This window comes from Pistacia vera, unplaced genomic scaffold (genome assembly GCF_008641045.1).
Source record: "Pistacia vera cultivar Batoury unplaced genomic scaffold, PisVer_v2 Contig347, whole genome shotgun sequence".
NCBI lineage: Eukaryota > Viridiplantae > Streptophyta > Magnoliopsida > Sapindales > Anacardiaceae > Pistacia > Pistacia vera.
In genome coordinates this window covers 1,637,390-1,655,996 of record NW_022196165.1, presented here as the reverse complement: position 1 = coordinate 1,655,996, position 18,607 = coordinate 1,637,390, and the positions used below count along the sequence as shown (strand labels likewise).

The 18,607-nt window shown below is 32.9% G+C and overlaps 3 protein-coding genes and 1 long non-coding RNA gene across 4 annotated transcripts in view; all 4 read left to right on the top strand.

Moving 5' to 3' along the window:
* The window catches only part of LOC116139137 (TMV resistance protein N-like), a 40,302-nt gene extending 32,988 nt beyond the window's left edge, over positions 1 to 7,314 (top strand). The window contains exon 2 of the mRNA XM_031424810.1: positions 7,065 to 7,314. Within this exon, the coding sequence (XP_031280670.1) occupies positions 7,065 to 7,083 (19 nt within the window). The 3' untranslated portion in view covers positions 7,084 to 7,314. The remainder of the gene's footprint in view (positions 1 to 7,064) is intronic.
* On the top strand, positions 7,086 to 10,051 carry LOC116139116 (disease resistance-like protein DSC1). Its single transcript, XM_031424789.1, has 4 exons — positions 7,086 to 7,331; positions 7,449 to 8,063; positions 8,121 to 8,405; positions 9,500 to 10,051. The coding sequence occupies exons 1-4, from the start codon at positions 7,086 to 7,088 to the stop codon at positions 10,049 to 10,051; spliced, it is 1,698 nt and encodes a 565-aa protein (XP_031280649.1).
* On the top strand, positions 10,048 to 17,121 carry LOC116139115. The gene is made up of 5 exons (XM_031424788.1): positions 10,048 to 10,061; positions 11,498 to 11,788; positions 12,324 to 12,348; positions 16,277 to 16,350; positions 17,075 to 17,121. Exons 1-5 carry the CDS (start codon positions 10,048 to 10,050, stop codon positions 17,109 to 17,111), a joined length of 441 nt encoding a protein of 146 aa, XP_031280648.1. The 3' UTR covers positions 17,112 to 17,121.
* A 33-nt stretch (positions 17,122 to 17,154) lies between these two features.
* Positions 17,155 to 17,852, top strand: LOC116139142. Its single transcript, XR_004129401.1, has 2 exons — positions 17,155 to 17,305; positions 17,430 to 17,852. It is a non-coding gene; the product is annotated as an uncharacterized LOC116139142 (long non-coding RNA).
* The last annotated feature ends 755 nt before the right edge of the window (positions 17,853 to 18,607 follow it).

Below are 18,607 nucleotides of genomic sequence, written 5' to 3'. Positions count from 1 at the left end.
ATTTGCAATTGCACAATTGTTTACTTCTTTGTTATTTCTGTTTTTATTTTCTCATTTATTTCTTCTTCCCTTCTTAGCTCTCTAGTGCTTTAGTTATTGAATTCTCCATCACTTAAAAATGAATGAAAAGAATTGAATTTTGGGATAAAAATTGAATCAATTGGCCATGTTAAAGGGATTGAGAAATTAGAGTCTATTTTAAAAAGATAGGAAATTGATATGACGATACATTTTTTTCATATAACCATATAACACGGCTTGATCTTTCTTAGTGATTTATCCACGATTTCAAAGTAACAAAAATTTCTATTCTTTTGAAAGTTATATTACAATTTCCATACTTGGTGGATGTGAGATTCCGATGTGGGATCCTAACAGCATGTAAGTGTCTAATTAATTTTAATTATTTGGCTACAATGCGATGGAGGCATAAATGACTTTCTTTTACAATTTCCACACTTGTTGATAACATAAAGAAATCAAAGATAAAGAATTGTTGGCACATCAATTTCATAAAATCAATTAACACGACTTGACTTTCTCTAGTGATTTGTCAAACTTCTAATACAATTTGCAATCACACATTTGTTTTTTAGGAGACTTTGAATAAGCTTGAGCCAATGGGCAATTAATCTTTGCATTGATTTTTTTGTTCAATAATGTTCCTATAGCAATATTATTTAACAAGATGTTCTACCATAGCATAGTTTAAGAATATTGAAAATCATTTACAAAATATTTTACCAAAAAACATTAGTGTCAAAAATCAAGTTTAATGTGAAATAAAATAAATAATATATGTTGAATAAATATTTTGGAAAAAAGAAAAAAAAATTTACAATTTACAATTTGCAATTGCACAATTGTTTATTTCTTTGTTATTTCTATTTTTTTTGTTTTCATTTAATTCTTCTTCCTTTTTCATAGCTGTCAGTGTTTTAGTTATTGAATTCTCCATCACTTCAAAATGAATGAAAAGAATTGAATTTTTGGTATAAAAGTTGAATAAATTGGTCGTGTTAAGGGGATTGAGAAATTAGAATCTGTTTTGAAAAGATGTGAAACTGATGTGATGACACATCTTTTTAATACAACCATATAATACGGCTTGACATTTCTTAGTGATTTACCCATCTCAAAGTAACAAAAATTTCTATTCTTTCGGAAGTTATATTACAATTTCCATGCTTGTTTTGAATGTCAAAGATTTTAGATAAGCAACAATCTAGAAAAAGACCTTTTATTAATTATTTTCCAAAAAATTATTCCTTTTAAAATACTGTTATTTAGTTTCTAGCTTGTCTTATTTTATACTTCAAATTGAATGTGGAAAATTTTTATGTTAGTTGTATTGACTTACTGACTTGGACAACTATCAACTTTTTCTATAGTGTTGTGAACGTAATTATTTTTATTTCTGAAAAAAATAAAAAATCTATTTAGGGCTTAACAATAATATTTAAGTTTCAACACTACATAATCTATAAAAGTATGTGGGGATTTCATAAGATCTCAGCTGTATTGGTTAAAGTTATATTTTATTTCTTCATTTAGAGTCTAAATTAATATATCACTTTTATGAAATATAACTGAACTTTTTAATTTATTACATCAGTTGTATTGCCACATCTTTTTAATAAAGTTATATAACACAGCTTGACTTGACCTTCTTTAGTAATCTATCTATCTATCTCAAAGTAATCAAAATTTCTTTTCTTTTGAAATTTATATTACAATTTCTACACTTATTGATAAAGATACGGAAGAAAAGATGGATTGCTAGCACATCAATTTCATAAAATTAATTAACACGACTTGACTTCCTCTACCGACATATCCAAATTGTTCTACAATTTGCAATTGCACACTTGTTTTTTTAGGAGACTTTGAATAAGCTTCAGCGAATACTCCACCAATCTTTGCATGTAATTTTTTGTTCAATAATGTTTTTGCAATAATATTATTTAGTAGGATTATCTTATTGTGTGCTCTGAGCGCATACGTCAAGGGTATTGAAAGACAAAAAAATTAGTATATCAATGCATTGATTTTTTTTTTTTTTTTTAAGTACATAATATGCATTGAATAAGTTACTATATTATTATATTATTAATTTTGTAGTGTCCTTAACTTGTATCCTTATTAGAGCACACATTAAAACAATCAAATGAAGATGGAATGCATGGATATGATGCATGTAGACATAACATGTATATTCATATTTTGCAAAAAATTTCAATCAAATTGAAAACAGTAAGGTATAACTTGTCCCTTAAGTCCTTAGCAATCTTGAAGACTTTTAATTTCTAAAAAATTAACAAAAGAATATCCATACTAAGGTAAAAGAAGAAGTAGGCCAAGAGAGACATTTAGGTTCTTAGAAATTTTGATCTCTATCTCAAAATTGATATATCATTTTCTTATATATGTAGCCTTGTAAACAATTCAATAATTGTTTTGGACTTTCTTAAACAATTCCATAATTGTTAGAATTGTAAATAATTCATAATTATTATGAAGTTGTCAAACTTCTTTAAATAATAACATTAGATTAAATTTAATCACAATTAAAATTTAACACTTAAATTGTTTACATAGCAATTATCCTAAATTGTTCATATGTTTACAATTAAAGCCCATTGTTAAATTCAATTTAATATAAAGAAAATGATTAATTATGAATTGGAATTCCATTTAATTCCAATTAGTAATTTAATTCTTAAATTATTCATAATAACTAATAAACCCTCCATTGAATCTAATTCAATGATAATAATATAATAAACTTATTACCCTCAGTAGGTGCTAGTCAACCTTAGATATCACTCTTTTTGGTTATTTCTCCATTCTCCTTATGTTTTTATGTGTGACCTCTTAGGTTCACTGTGACCTAGCCGTGGGACCCAATATCATAGTCTATTTTGATATTTTTTATTATAACTCTTTATGAAACTCCACCGATTATGATAGACATCTAGCATACTCTATAACCCTTAAATCCACATGAAGATATACTCAATGAACTTTTTATAATCATACCACTGTAATCAATCCTTTCCGTTGTCTAATCCAATTAAGAATAGATTCATGGTATGTAAAAATCTTTACTTAGTTTTATATCAAATGACAATCAATATATATGGAACGTTCACCATGAAACACCTTTTAGATAATATTTATATACCCCGACCGAAATTTCCTTTTCCAATTATCTTGACATTTGTCAGGAACTTGATATCAATCTATATCAAGTTACAGATCTCATCTTGACTATCACTTGTCCTCACACATAAACAACACATGGCCAAATCAGCTTATTATAATCATGATTAGCCTCGTGTTATACACCATGTGTACATATGTGTTTATGCAGAATCCAACCATAAATCTCAGGTCTAAGGATTAATAATATACTAGTACGATCTTATGATGAATCATTGACTACATTTTAAATGTCCATGTGATTAATCATAAGCAGTCATATTCGATAAACAGTTCATAACCGTTTATCTATGCTAATGCCCTAGTGATATAACTTTTATATCACTTCACTAATACCATCAAATGATATTCTACAGAGACATTTAGCATACCTACTATGTAATTTATTGCCAATTAATATTACCTGTGAGGGGATACTTTGAGATTTGATCTTCTAGATTTGTATCCATCCGGACATTTCACATGTAATATATATATATACACCAATAAACTACATGTGAAATAAGAACACTTTCTTCTATTGATAAGATAAAAATCTATATACAAAATCTATATATTAACATATATATACAAAACATAATACTTTAGAACCGATGAGACGATTGGTTCCCGAGGCATACACTAACATCTTATTTATAGGGGTGTGAAAATCTAATTAACCGAACTGGATAAGTGTTTTTGAATTGAACCAGTTTTTCGGTTCAGGCAATATAGCAAATGAAACCGGATCGATTACCCCATAAACTGGTTTCTAACCGAACTGATAATTTAGTTGGATATCGGTTAACCGATTATTAATCGATTTGAAGCTTACAAAATGAAATCCAATCTGTAGGAAGCAGTTTCACCAGGGAAAAAAAAATAGCAAAAACAAATTATAATCATTCACTTCTTCGCAAGTAACAGGTACTAAAAATATAATTGATCATTAAAGTATTAAACATAATATAATCCACTTCAAAATTCCGCACTCCACACACCCCAAAATCAAAATTTTTCTAGGAGTTTTTCACAAGTAACATGTTCAAAATGTTGGGTCCCATCTCAATTTATGATTACTGAGACAAAGTTAACACAAATAGTGAGCAATGTAGAAGGGTATATTGGAATTTAATTAAATTGTAATGATTTGGAAACTTTTGGGTGTAACTAAATTGAACCTTGCTAGGGAATTTCTTGTGTGGAATTAATGAATTTGTGTCACAATCACTCCAGATGTGAATGGCTTATTACTTGTTTGTTGGGGTTGCAATAAGAAAAAGGAAAAAGGCAAGGCATCTTCTAGGAAATGAGATAAGTTGAAATGCTTGAGATTGATGCAAAGACTCAATTAGATGATGTCTTCGTTTCTCTTTATGTTTTTGTTAATTGTATCTCATCACTGGAAGTTAATGGCTGTTGCTTCTTCTTTCGCTTCTCCTCAAGAAAAGTATGATGTTTTTCTTAGTTTCAGAGGTGAGGATACCCGCAATAATTTTACTAGCCATCTGTATGCCGCGTTGTGTCATAAAAGATCAATACATTCATTGATGACGAGCTTAAAAGAGGGGATCAAATTTCTCCATCTCTTTGGATGCAATGAACGGTCAAAGATTTCCTTGATCATTTCTCAAAAGGGTATTCTTCTTCGGATGGTGTCTCGAAGAACTTGTAAGATCCTTGAATGCAAGAACAGTTATGGTCAGTTGTAATCCCTGTTTTCTATGGATATATCCATCATGTAAGGAATCAGATTGGGACTTTTGGGATGCATTTACTAAGCTTGAAAAACGTTTCAAGGGTTCGCAAGAAACATTGCAGAGATGGAGGACTGCTTTAAGAGAAGCTGCCATCTATTGGCTTTGATTCAAATGTCTCACGTAACTGTTAATACTTTATTTTCTGCTGATATTTTTTTTTGTTTTTCATTTGACTTATTTGATTCTTCGTTTCAATTTAGCATCAATCATTGGTTGAACTATCTAATATTTGTAAATAGTGTATCACTCAACTGTAGTCCACATATGATATATTAAATAGAAATATCGGTAGACTTTATATATGGCAAATTATTATTTTATATTAAAACTAAGCCATATGTACTCTTAGATTATTACTTTACACTCAAAAAATCATGTTATTTGACATATCAAAGTCTTTTGGTTTCTTTGGGAAAGGAAAAAAAAATAATAAGAACCAATAATATGAAGTTAAAACAAGTGATAAGTTCTTTGCAATTGAGGGTTTGGAGAGAAATGTTAAAAAAGAGTGGATACATGAAAGATATTATATATATATAACTTTATTAGTGTTTTTTGCATTTAGATATGACATATGTATTTATTATATTGTTAAGGACGTGCAAAGGTTCAAACTCTATCATATATATATAGTGTTTCTTGCACTGAGATATGTTCATATATACAAGGATGGAAAATGTACCTTTTTATCTTTTTGATTTATCTAATTTAAGTATTTTTTTTGTTTTTTTTCCGTATTTGATAGGTCCGAGTCTACACTTGTGCATAAAGTTGTCGAAGGTATTTTGGAGAGATTGAATGAGGACTCACCTTTAATTGAAAACAAGAACCTAGTTGGAATCGATTCTAGAATTGAGTATATTGAATGGCTATTATGCATTGGTTTTGCTGGTATTCGCAAGATAGGAATTTGGGGTATTGGTGAAATAGGTAAGACAACTCTTGTTGATGCCGTATTCAATAAAATCTCTAGACATTTTGAAAGCTCTTACTTTGTTAAAAATATTAGAGAAGAATATGAGAAAAACAAGGGACTAACTGACTTGCACCAAAAACTTATTTGTGCAATTTTAGAGGATGAACGTGCTAATATGAGATCCACCTTCACCAAAAGAAGGCTTGCCTACAAGAAAGTTCTCATCGTTTTTGACGATGTGACAAATTTAAAGCAAATAGAATCTTTGATTGGACGTTTTGAGTATTTGGGCTCAAGAAGTCGGTTCATGATAACGACAAGGGATAAGCAAGTATTAAAAAATTGTGAAGTGGATTACATATATGAGACTGAAATATTATCGGATGATATAGCTTTCCAATTGTTTAGTCGATATGCCTTTAGACAAAACCTTCCCACAAAAGATTTTATGCTACTATCTAAAAGGGTGTTATCATATGCCAAAGGTGTCCCACTTGCTCTTGAAGTTTTAGGTTCCTCTCTATTTGAGAGAACAAAGAAAGAATGGGAAAGCTATATAAATAGATTAATTAGAATTCCTGATATGAATATCCAAAAGGTTTTAAAAGTAAGTTATGATGGGCTAAATATGGAAGAGCAGAATGTATTTTTGGATATTGCTTGTTTCTTTAAAGGGTATAACAGAGATCTTATAGAAGCAATCTTGGATGGCTGTGGCTTCCACTCACACATTGATATAAATATTCTTATTAAAAGGTCTCTACTAACTGGATCATCCAACACCATAACAATGCATGATTTACTTCAAGAAATGGGTAGAGATATTGTTCGTGGAGAATCAACTAATGATCCTGGCAAACGTAGTCGGCTTTGGGATCATAAAGATATTTTATCAGTATTGACAAATAATGCGGTGAGAGCCAAAGACATTAATTTTTTTTTTTTCTATGTTTTATATGAGATATTATGAAATATTATCTTGTAGGATATTCAATTCCAGTTATCATTGGGAATTAACTCAACTCATAAAGTGATTGGGTGACGTGGGAACGTAAGATGTCTTATGTATGACATTTTTGAAAAGAAAGTTGAAAAAATAAAATATTATTTGAGTGTTAATTACTTGACAGTTAATGTAATTAAGCTATGTAATACTAACTCATCATCAATCTGCTATTGATTATTAGGGGACCAGAGCTATTCTAGGCATGCGCTTGGATATGTCCGAAGTAAGACAGCTACATTTAAATCCTAAAGCTTTCAGGAAGATGCATAATCTAAGATTCTTGGAAGTACATGGCTGCTGGAATGATAACAAGGTACATGGTTTCGAAGTCCTTAAATCTGATTTCTCTGAGCTACGGTACCTTCGCTGGGATGGATATTCTGCCAAATCATTGCCACCAAATTTTAATCCAAAGAACCTTGTTGCACTCTACATGCATTCTAGTAACGTTAAACAAACTTAGAAAAGAAAACAAGAAAAAAATTAACTTTTATTTTTCATTTTGTGTTTTAAATTGTAAATATTTATGTTCTTTTAATTCAATTAATTTTATTTTTTATTACAGAAACAAAATCTTGTTAATTTGAAACACATTGACCTCAGTTACTCTAAGCATCTACGTAGTGTGCCTGATCTCTCACTTATCCCAAATCTTGAGAGCTTGATTCTGGAAGGTTGTACAAATTTGCATCTAAGTTTCTCGTCTAACCATAATGTCAATAAGCTTGTTCTCCTGAATCTACGAGAATGCAAAAACTTGAATAGGCTATCAATCGGAACTCATTGGAAATATCTTCGAAAACTTATTCTCTCTAATTGCTCAAATCTGAAAACAGTTTCATATATCCCTCATACAGTAGAAGAGTTATATGTAGATGGAACTGCAATAAAAGAATTGCCGCCATTAAAGGATCTTTCCAAATTAGAAATATTGAATCTTAAGGATTGTTCAAGGCTAGTGAGTCTGCCAGAGAGTACTTGTGAGTTGAAATCTCTTCGACAAGTTATTCTCTCCAATTGTTCAAATCTCAAAACAATTCCATATATCCCTTGTGCAGTAGAAGAGTTATATTTAGATGGAACTGCAATAAAAGAATTGTCCTCATTAGACCATCTCTTCAGACTAGTAAAATTGAGTCTTAAAAACTGTTTAAGGCTTGAGAGTCTCCCTGAAGTATTTGTGAGTTGAAATCTCTACAAACAATTATCTGCTCTAATTGTTCAAATCTCAAAACAGTTCCATATCTCCTCGTACAGTAAAATGGTTGTATTTAGATGGAACTGCAATAAAAGAATTACCGTCATTAGGGCACCTGTTCAGACTAGTAACATTGGTCTTAAAAACTGTTCAAGGCTTGAGAGTCTCCCGGAGAGTATTTGTGAGTTGAAATCTCTTCAATCTCTCTCTCTTTCGGATTGTTCAAAACTTGATAGATTGCCTAACAGCTTGGGAGATCTAAAAGCATTGGAGACACTAGAAGTCGATGGAATTGCTATAAGAGAATTACCATCATCTATAACTGTTTGGAAAACCTTCAATTTTATCTTTCGCCAGATGTAGGAATTGGAGGTGTTGAGTTTCCTAGTGTATCCTTTCATGAGCTGCTGCTTGTGGAAACTAGATTTGACTGACTGTTGTATCAAAGTGTTACCCAGTGATCTTGGCCGAATACACTCACTGCATATTTTATCTGGGCCGAAACAATTTTGAGAGCTTACCAGTTAGCATCAAAGATCTCTCTGGGGTTTAGGCTTGATTTAAGCAACTGTGAGAAGCTTAAATCCTTACCTGAGCTTCCACAAGAGTTGTGACAATGAGGCACAGGGTTGCACCTCTCTTGAAGCATTATCAGGTCTACCAAGTCGATGCCTAAGTATGTGGGCTCAGTTCGAGAGGATTAGCTTCATCAATGTTTCAAACTGAAATTACATGGACTCCCAGATTTGACAGATGCTCTACTCAATATTCAGAGAAATGCAAATTTAGGATTCTACCTGAAGAAGCAGTAAGTCTATCTTCTCACACTCTTCTTTTCATAAGATAATGATTTTCTCTTTTTTTCCCTAAAAAATGGATCTGTGATGTTGATCATCAATGTGAGGAGAGATTGTTTATATATTTTATTATATTTTTTAGGTTCGGGCCCTATGCACCAAGAATTATACTCTAATACTCAATTTTTTAAGTACACTCATTATATAACCAAATAGGAATTATTTTTTTCTTCAGTTCTAATAAACTTTTTGGTTTTCAATGTATTTTTCATTTCATTTAACGTCAATATACGGATTTTATATAAAAATTATTAGAGTTGTGGATTAAAATTTTTTTTAAAATTTTTAATGATGTGTGTACTTAACAAATGGGTATTCAAGAACTTTTTATTGGCTGCAAATAGCCAAATAGCCCTACCCTTGTAGTGCCCTGCTAGCGATATTTAAGCTTGGTTCTCACAAAATTCACGTAGAACGTTATATATATATATATATATTATAATATATATATATATATATATATATACATTTTAAATTACAAGGACCTAATTAGCATTAAAGCAACCTTAAAAGGGTGCCGTTAAAATAAGGAAGTAGAAGTTGATTATTTTCTTGGCACAGGTAAAGAGACGCTACTTCCTGCTACGGAGTAGCCCACCAAGGGCTTGTATATGTTACCCTGGAAGCAAAATTCCAGAGTGGTTTAGCTTTAAAAGTACTGGATTTGAGGTAAAGCTTCCAGCAGGTTGGCTCAATGATAACTTAGTTGGTTTCACTTTGTGCGCTGCTGCATCTTTTCGAGACTATCAAGAGCTTGGAACCTTCAAAGTTAGATTCCGTTTGCTTGTAAACGAGGACATCGTTTCCTCCGGCGATTTGTTTCATTATAATGGGCATGAGGTTATTGAATCTGATCATGTATACGTTGGATATGATTATGGTATCATGTCCACTGAATTGCTTACACTCAGTTTGAATAGTGAGGGCCACATTGTGTTCTTTGTTGAGCATGGAAGTGAGAATAGCATTGATTTTAGCAAGGTGAAAAAGTGTGGAGTTAGATTGTTGTACGCCAAAGATAATTATATGGGAGCAGACGCAAAAGTGGACAGAGACCAGAGATTGAGACCTATAGCTGGTGCCTGCATTTGGAAATATAGAAGAGACCAATGAAGCAGGCACGGTAAGTTGGTTAAATTAACCAAAAACATAATAGAAGAAAGTTATTACATATTTATTTTCTCGAGCCTTGTTTTGAATGGTTTCTATGGACTCAACGCATATGCGAGCAACTAGTAAGTAGCTTTCTCATAGTTAAGCCCTCAAAAAATTTGGCCACTTTGTTTAACTTTGCTATCTGCATGTATGTATTACTTTTAGCCATGCATTTTAACCTTGTTATCTGCCTCTATGATTTATGGGTGAAGTATTAAACTTGTCCTATATGATTTAATAGGTTTATCAGGATTTAGAATAAAGCTCCACGAAAATCACCCAATTATTATTAATATTTTTAAACTTGGGGGAAGCCTAATTAATAAATTTCACGTAAATATGTTTTTTGTTCCAAAAGGAAAGTGATTATACCATGATCTCAAGTCATAATGCAAGGAACGATCTTGCAATGTTTTTCACTTGTAGAATTATTGTAGGGCTATGCCATTATTGTTTTTATTGTTATTATTGGTATAAAATGTTGATTGTATTTATTAGTTTTCCGAATTTGTTAACTGAATGGAACTGACAGGATGCTAGCCGAAGGAGTAACACATGTTGGAGTTGGCGACCACTATGAGAATAATGGCTGGGCGTTCTTATACTGAAAATGCATGGCTAAAAGTAGTATAAAAAACCATAAACAATTACATTCATTATAACAAGGAAGATGAAAATTGAGAAAATATTCAATGTTTTCAAACTCGGCCCAGGTGGACCGGTATAACCGGGTTAACCGGAAAGTGGAGACTAGGCCGGGTTTTAAAGGGATAAAAACCAGCATACGCAGTTCGCCTGATATCACCCGCAGTTGGACGGTATTTACTGTAGTTAACCGCCGGTCCAACCGGTTTTGGCACAAAACCGGGATACTGGCACACTGATTAAAAAAATTCCCATTCCCTTTTCAATTTTCATTTTCTCAATTCGACTACATCTATCTACCCCCAGTGCATCTTCAGTTCTTCAATCACTGCTTTCTTCGATTGGCGGCCTGTGTGCCAAATCCATCCGCTGCCAGCCGCCTTGCAATCGCCATCCACCGCTGAAGTTCGCGTTTCATTTCATCTTCACTTCATCTACCTTATAAGTTTTATCTACTTATTATTGGTTTATGTTATTTAAACTGAAGATTGGATTTGGGAGAAACCGGGAAAGGAGATTGGATTTGTGTTTGTGATTATTTGTTTGAAATTTGAAATGCTGATGTATCCAGATACTACCAGTACATTATGAGTCAACTATTAGCCTTTTGCTTTGATTCATCATTTTCTTTCATTTGTACTCTGCCCCCTATGTAGTGTTTCTATTTGTAACATATATCTACAAATTTCAAAAGCATTATGCAGTTTACTGATAAGTTTACTGCAATCTTCAATTCATGAATTGAAAAATCCCTTTCAGTGGAATCAGTCCCTCACTCACGGCAAGGGAACAACGAAGGTTTGGTTTTTATGGGAGTGTGCTTGTTCTGTTATATAGTGGGTCCACCTTTCTACTGGCACTTCAGGGTTTAGCCGTTGTGAGCCGTTCCTCACCACCTGCGATCCATGCCCTTGTTATGGCTCCTCTCAGCCTCTCCTCTCCATCTCTGACGCTATTTTCTTTTTACCCTCCGATTGCCCAGATCCCTGATTTCCTCCCTTTCTTTCTGATCTGCAGTCAAATTTTGTTCTTCTCTTCTGCGATTTTAATGTTAGTAACGTTTCTACCATAATTCTTACTTTGATTAACTTGAAAAAAGATTCTAAATTTTGTGTTTCAGGTTACTGTGGGTTAGTATGTTTGTAAATTTTAATTAAAGCATTATGGATTTTAGAGGGACCAGAGGTTACTATGATTCTATAAGAAAAACAAATACTTTAACAGTATTGAATATTGATTATTAATGTATTGGTCATGATTGAGTATGCGAAATCTGTGCTCAATAAGTGTTCAAGTTTTGCCTATTTCATGTGTGTATTGATGGTTTTGTGCTGTGTGCACTCAAGTGTGTGTTTAGACTTGAGCAAGTATGTCTTAGTTTCTGAATTTGCATTTGATGTGAACGCATTGTGATGGCTTTTTGTGTGTTATATGTGTAACCAAGGAACTTGTTCTGCATTTACATAATCTAATTAAGTTGAGTTATATAGAGTTTTAACATTCTGATACTTTTTTTTTTTTTTTTTTTATTTGAATAAATATCGAACTTGTACTTATTCCAGTTTCTTTGTCCATGTTTGTGCAGGATTAAGCAATGCATCCTTTCACAGGTTAGTTCCTTTGTCATAGGGTTTATAGTTATTATTAGTTTTTTTGGTTACTTGTACAGTTCTCGTTCTTGTTCTGTTTGGGCTACTTGGTTTTTGTTGATGCTTGCCTTGTGCATTTTGTATAGTCTGTTGACACTGCAGACATCAGGTGCATGCTGCAGGTTGTGTTGCCCAGGGTTGACCTGTTGCTGTTGCTTTCTTGTGCAGTTGTTGGTTTGTTTTACTGCATATTGGCCTGTTTTGGGAGATGGATTAGTAGAGTGTTTGTTGCTGCCCATTGCTTTTTGTTTTTGTTTTGGCGTGCTGTTATGTGTTCATATTGCGGGTGTGTGCTACATTTTCTGTTGACTGGACAATGTTGAGCTGCTGCCGCACTCGTGTAGATTTTTCCTGGTTTTTTTGGTTCTGCTGATTGTCCAGGTTTAGGTTCTGATTTAGTGGTGTTTGTATCAGCCTTTTGTAGTTTTCTTGTTTGGTACGTAAGGATTGTATATCATGGCCTTCTTTCGCGCTTTTGGGGATTTTTTAGTTTCTCAGGTCTGTCCAAGATTCGTAGCCGTCAAGGCTTTTTACCCTGTTACGTTGTATTCATTTTTTCTTTTTTGTAATTACCTTTCACCCATAATTTATTAATTTTTCATTTTTGATGACATCATCCTGACGTTAGCATGACATCATCATGCTGATGTCGCCATCAATGTGATGCTAAGATCAGCATGATGGCGTCACCGGTCCAACCCGCTAATCGCTTGACCCAGGACCTAGCCTCTTGGCCGGTTGACACCCCGGGTCAAGTATTAAAACATTGGAAATATTGCAATAATATTAACTCTGCTGGACGTAGCCTAGATAAATAGTGCGTATTCTTTCTCTTTATTGTTTTCGCTATTTGTGTGTGGTTAGCTTTATATTGATCCTAAACACTCTCTAGATTGTTTCAACATATTAAGTGAAACTTGGAGGTTGAAATCTGCTTACATAAAAGGTGACTTAAGTTCAAACCCATGAGCTCATTATAGTAGGTTGGAACAAGTTGACAGGATTCCCTTTTACATCCCCATATCCCTCCAATGGTAAAATGTAAAATGACTTGTGCAAATTTTGCGTAGCATGTCTCTTGTTGGTAGGAATCCCTCCAAGAGGAAATTCAAGGCTTTACACTCCATCATTTATGGGGTTTCTTGTTTACCTGATCTTGAAGATATGCCAAATCTTGGAACTCTTTATGGTATTCTGTATAGTTGTGGCAGTGTCCCGCATAGTAGTTCAATGGTTTCAAGGTAAAGTTTACTTTTTGTTGCCTTCTGAAGCTAGCTTTCTGCAATTTATATTGGTCATTATATTTGGTTTGTCTTGTTTTGCATTATTATATATTTGGGTGAATCCATGCCATGCCCTCTGTGTTCTGCAGTTTGAAGTGCTATTATTACTTAATATCAAGCATTCATCTAGTGAAGGCATAGTCTTCTTTTTTCTTTAAAATAAAAAACTCATTGCCTCAAAGTGTGACAGACATTTGATAATTTTAATTTCTCCTCTGACGAAGATAAAAGGCCCCATTGACGCAGCAGTCCATCCCATGCATATTGTGTGTACATCAGGTTGCACAATTCTTTTTATGAATTATTCATTCAATTCCTGAATTGTGGAATTGTCTCTTTCTGATGCTAGTCAGTTTTCAGCCTCCCAGATGACTGAAAGGAAAGCAAAAAACTGCAAAAACATGCCAAACTGTTCAACATATAAGGAGATATTCTTTATGGGAGAGGATTAACAGGATTATTACTCTGCGGTGGGAGGAAGCTAACCAAGTAATGAAAGAAGTTCAAGCTGACCAACAATGGAAGACAATACCACCTGCTTTGTTCAGAATTGCAAAATTTACAGTGATTGTTTCAGTCTTTTTTGGTCTCTGGTGCACACACTAACGATAACCTTTTAGCTTGGCCTGGGGACACATATTGTGATGGCTGTCATTCTGAAATTCTCTGGATTTTCTTCCCTGGAATTCAGACTATGTTGCTGAACTATTTAATTAGATTTGTTAGATGAAGGCTGCTGCTATATAATCGTTTACTGCCGGATGCTTTCTGTGTTGTGATTCAACATAGCTACTATCTAATGTTGGTGATATTTGGTTTTCTAGGCAGTGAAATGATGTTGATTGCTCTTTCTACTCTTGTAAGCTGCTACTATTTGGGTATTTGTTTTCTATGTGAAATTCTGTTTTGTTTTTTCTGGGCTTTTCCTGATGTTTTTGCCTTCTGAGGCTGCCTTTGTTTCATTTATTTGCTTAATTAGTTTGTTTTCTTTCTATGGCTATGCTGTGGCTATATAATACCATGTAAAAGTGCATATTACAAATTTTACGTTTTTGTTTTACGAGTTTCATGTTGATGTGTTGTTGCAGCGATCTATTGTAACAAAACCCACTATTGGTTATCACAAATATTTTCTGGATGATATCTGATTGATGGGCACTTTTTTTTCCATATACAATAACACAGTTTGATCTCATAATATGGTAACTTAATTTGCTCCTAAGTTGGATTTATGACCTTATGAACCAATAGTTTCCAGCCAGGTGAGTTTATGAAATAAGGTACAATTCATCCTGCTCAAATATTGTCTCAGTTGCCAATTTCATTGCGTTTATTATTATTTTTTGCCAGTTTCATTGCATTGTTGCCAATTCCAAGCCATGAATCACCACTTGTTCAATTTGTTCACAAGCCTAATATGTGAGAAGAGCCAGGGTGAAGACCCGGTATGTAAATCCCATTTTACTATTATTGCCTTTAATCAATTAGTTCTTTATTTATTTTGATTGATTTTTTCTGTTGGTTCCGTTTGTAAAATTCAAATTTCACTGAAACTGACCCAATAGGAATTATGATGGGCTGTAGAGGGTGGAATATGGTTGCAGGAAGGTGGCAAATTGACTTTTTTGAAGAACGATTAATATATGCATTTGAGTCAATATTCTAAGTAAAACACTTAAGTTACTCTCACCTAACCCTTATGATTTAGAGTCAGTTGCATGAAAAAGAAATTATTGTCTTAGAATTCCTCTGTTTTGCTTTTAGATTTTAGTAAGTGACTTACTCTAATCATGAGCATGAAGACCAAGAAATGGAAAATTGATTTCTTGTTCGTGTTGCTTTTGCAGTAAATGAAGGCCTTTTTCTTTCTCTACTTGTGCATCCAACTCCTGTGATGAAGTGTGTATTGTAGATTATGGTGTTCATTGAGATATTTGACTTTGATTGCTAGATTTGTACAATTAGACTGCCACATAGTCCATCCATTTTTGTCTTTTTGCATCCTTATAAATAATTCGCCTTGTGTTGATTTCATCTGCAAAAGATAATGCTTATTGTTAAATTGAAGTCTTCTCAGACCTTAATCAAATTATGTCAGAACTTAACTCTTAGGCTCTGTTGCTATTGCTTTAGTAGAGCAAGTTTTTATGGTTTCCATGACTTCAGTTGTTATGCACTGGAACTCTGTCAATTTGATATTTTGTAATCCTGATTTTGTTTAATTCAAATTTAGACCTCAAGCTCAAATACCCCTTATATCAATTTTGCATCTTGTTGTCATTATGCCTATATCTTGTACATGTGTTTATGTCTAAAGCTAATGGAGCTGCATCCCATCATAAATTCAAAGGGCATGAACTCTCCGTCCACCTAGTTTGCCAACTCAAGTAGATTGGGAATTTATGAACACATTCATCAACTTGGCACATGGGGGGAAAACTTTAAAAGTAATGGCAATCCGAATACATCAACACCTATGATTGTGGAGGTGGATACAAAACTAGACACTCAGTTGCGACCATTGACATTTACTCTATTTGGTCTGATAGTAGAGGACACATTATTTGGATTCCCAAGCTAAATGATTCTTTTGTTCAACATTTCAGTCAGAGGGTACTTCGAAGGAACGTTCCCGCCTTCTAACAAGTACAAACAAGAAGCAAGTAAACCTGTTGATAAGGTAAGATTGTGTTTCTGGTTATTTGCCTCTCTGATTCTAATTTATATGAATATTATTGGGTGGACATATCAGTTAGTTTGTCAAAAGATTTCCTTTGAAAATTAGAAGAGTACATACTGTTTTTCTCCTCTAGGTTCTCTTCCCCTCCTTTTCCTGCTGTATTTTTCTTGTTCATGTTAGCTATTGTACATGTTTATTTGCATCTTCTGTTCTCTGCAGACTCACAAATTCTTGTTCTGCTTTTTAGTCTTTGATCCTTGTTTCTTCTCTAAAATTATTGTTGCTTTATGTTTGCCTAATTGGCTGAAACTTTTGAAATATTACACTCCTAAAAAGTGGTTCATGTATTAATGCAATGAAGGTGGTTTTTGTATTAGTTCGCTAGGACTTTTGGTAATTGCTCTGTAATTTGGTATAGTTGTATTTTGCTAATGTTAGCATATACTATTCTGTTCTTTTCTCTGGCTTTCTTGAGTTATAACTATTTTCAAATTGATCCTCTTTTCCATGATTGACTCAGAAATTCCTTAAATAAACTATATCTGCACAAAGCCAAGAATTGAAATATTACACTACCTTTGACTTCACTGTATTCAGTGCATGGACTCTCACAATTGACCAATTTGACCCACAGGTTGTGGCTAATTTTGTATATGGTTGTTTTAGTATATTAAATGATATTCCCTTTAACATGACATGAGTCTTTCTTCTTTTTGTTACAAAATTCTGCAGATACAAAGACATCTTGCACAAAACCATGAGACTGCTTGTAAAAGTCGGCTGCAAAAAAATGTGGAGGAGGTCTGCTTTGAAACAGATTCCCTAGCATGCAACAAGTGGTTTGGGATTTTAAATTTAATTTGTGTTTGTTTTGCAGGCCTATGTTCTTCATCTAGAATCTAGTAGATTGAAGTTAGTTCAGTTGGAGCAGGAGCTCGAGTGAGGTAAACAACAGGTATAAAGAAGATTTACTATTTCTGTTTCTTGTTTAGTTGATTGGTATGATGACACTAGAAACCGTTTCCCTCCTATTTCCTATTCACATTCAAATATTTGTAACAATGAATGCTACACTGCAGGGTTTGTATTTCGTTGGTGGAGTAGAAGGTTCTCAGTTGGGTTCTCTGGACCTGTAAATTCAGGTTTGTCAAAATATTGCTGAATAACTTCTGGTTTTGAAGTCCTCACCCACAAACATTGCTATTTCTGGAAATTGCATGTCTCTAATTGCGGTGATTTGGTATCTGACTCCCGGAACCTGGACTGTAGTATTGATCATAAGACTGTTTGTGGAATTTTGGTACTACTAGCTTACCACCACCAATCATTGTATGCTCCTGCTATTTAATGTTTTAATTGTGTTCCCTTCAAAGCATGATTCAACATAGTTACTATGAAATGTTGCTGGCGTCATGTTTGGTTTTCTGGGCTGTGAAATGATGTTGATTGTTGTTTCCACTCTTGTAAGCTGCTATCAATTGCGTATTGTTTTCTATGTGAAACATTGGTTTGTTTATTCTGGGCTTTTCCTGATATTTTTGCTTTCTGAGGCTGCATTTGTATCTTGTATTACCTTAATTGGTTTGCTTTCTTTTTTCTGTATCGCCATTGATTATCACAAACAATTATTTTAAATTGTTTTTTCTCTGTATTCTTTCGTTTGTTTATACAATTATCGGGTTTTTCTTTAAAAAAAAAGTTTTTATTATTTTCTCAAGAAGATGCATTTAAAATTTTTTTTTTTAAAAAAAAGATGTCATCATATTACTAATAGTTTAATAGCATACCATTATAATTTATATATTGAATGCAATATTTCCTTAACTTCCAATAATTTAATATATTGCTAATTAGAATATCATAGTAATTCCAGAAAAAGAAGGTGTTATAAAGCAAATAACAAGGTTTGATTGGCTCCTCTGATGATCTTTTCATTTGTAAGTGAAACAAAATGAAAATTTCACAATTTCTAAAGAGTAAAGTCCATTGTGTTAACTAAACCAAAAATTACACTAATGCAGCTAATATATAAAACACTTTATTAACTCAGGTAAACGCTTAATATCAAGAGAAGATCCTGTTCTATAAAAGCAATAAAAAATAAATGATTTGGATCTTCCTTCCTAGTTTAACAAATCATTATAAAACAAAATATGTAACTAATTATATTTTGTTCAATAATTTTCCTATAGTAATATTATTTAACAAGATGTTCTAGCATAGCATAGTTTAAGAATATTGAAAACATTTAAAAATA

Bases quoted from the DNA above. Each gene is read 5' to 3' on its own strand.
- LOC116139115 (XM_031424788.1), top strand. The intron at 12,349-16,276 runs GTTAGTTCCTTT...TCAACATTTCAG, and splicing joins AGCAATGCATCCTTTCACAG to TCAGAGGGTACTTCGAAGGA. The intron at 16,351-17,074 runs GTAAGATTGTGT...TTTGTTACAAAA, and splicing joins CAAGTAAACCTGTTGATAAG to TTCTGCAGATACAAAGACAT.
- LOC116139116 (XM_031424789.1), top strand. From the start codon at position 7,086: ATGCGCTTGGATATGTCCGAAGTAAGACAGCTACATTTAAATCCTAAA. The intron at 7,332-7,448 runs GTTAAACAAACT...TTTTTATTACAG, and splicing joins TCTACATGCATTCTAGTAAC to AAACAAAATCTTGTTAATTT. The intron at 8,064-8,120 runs GTGAGTTGAAAT...ATCTCAAAACAG, and splicing joins AGAGTCTCCCTGAAGTATTT to TTCCATATCTCCTCGTACAG.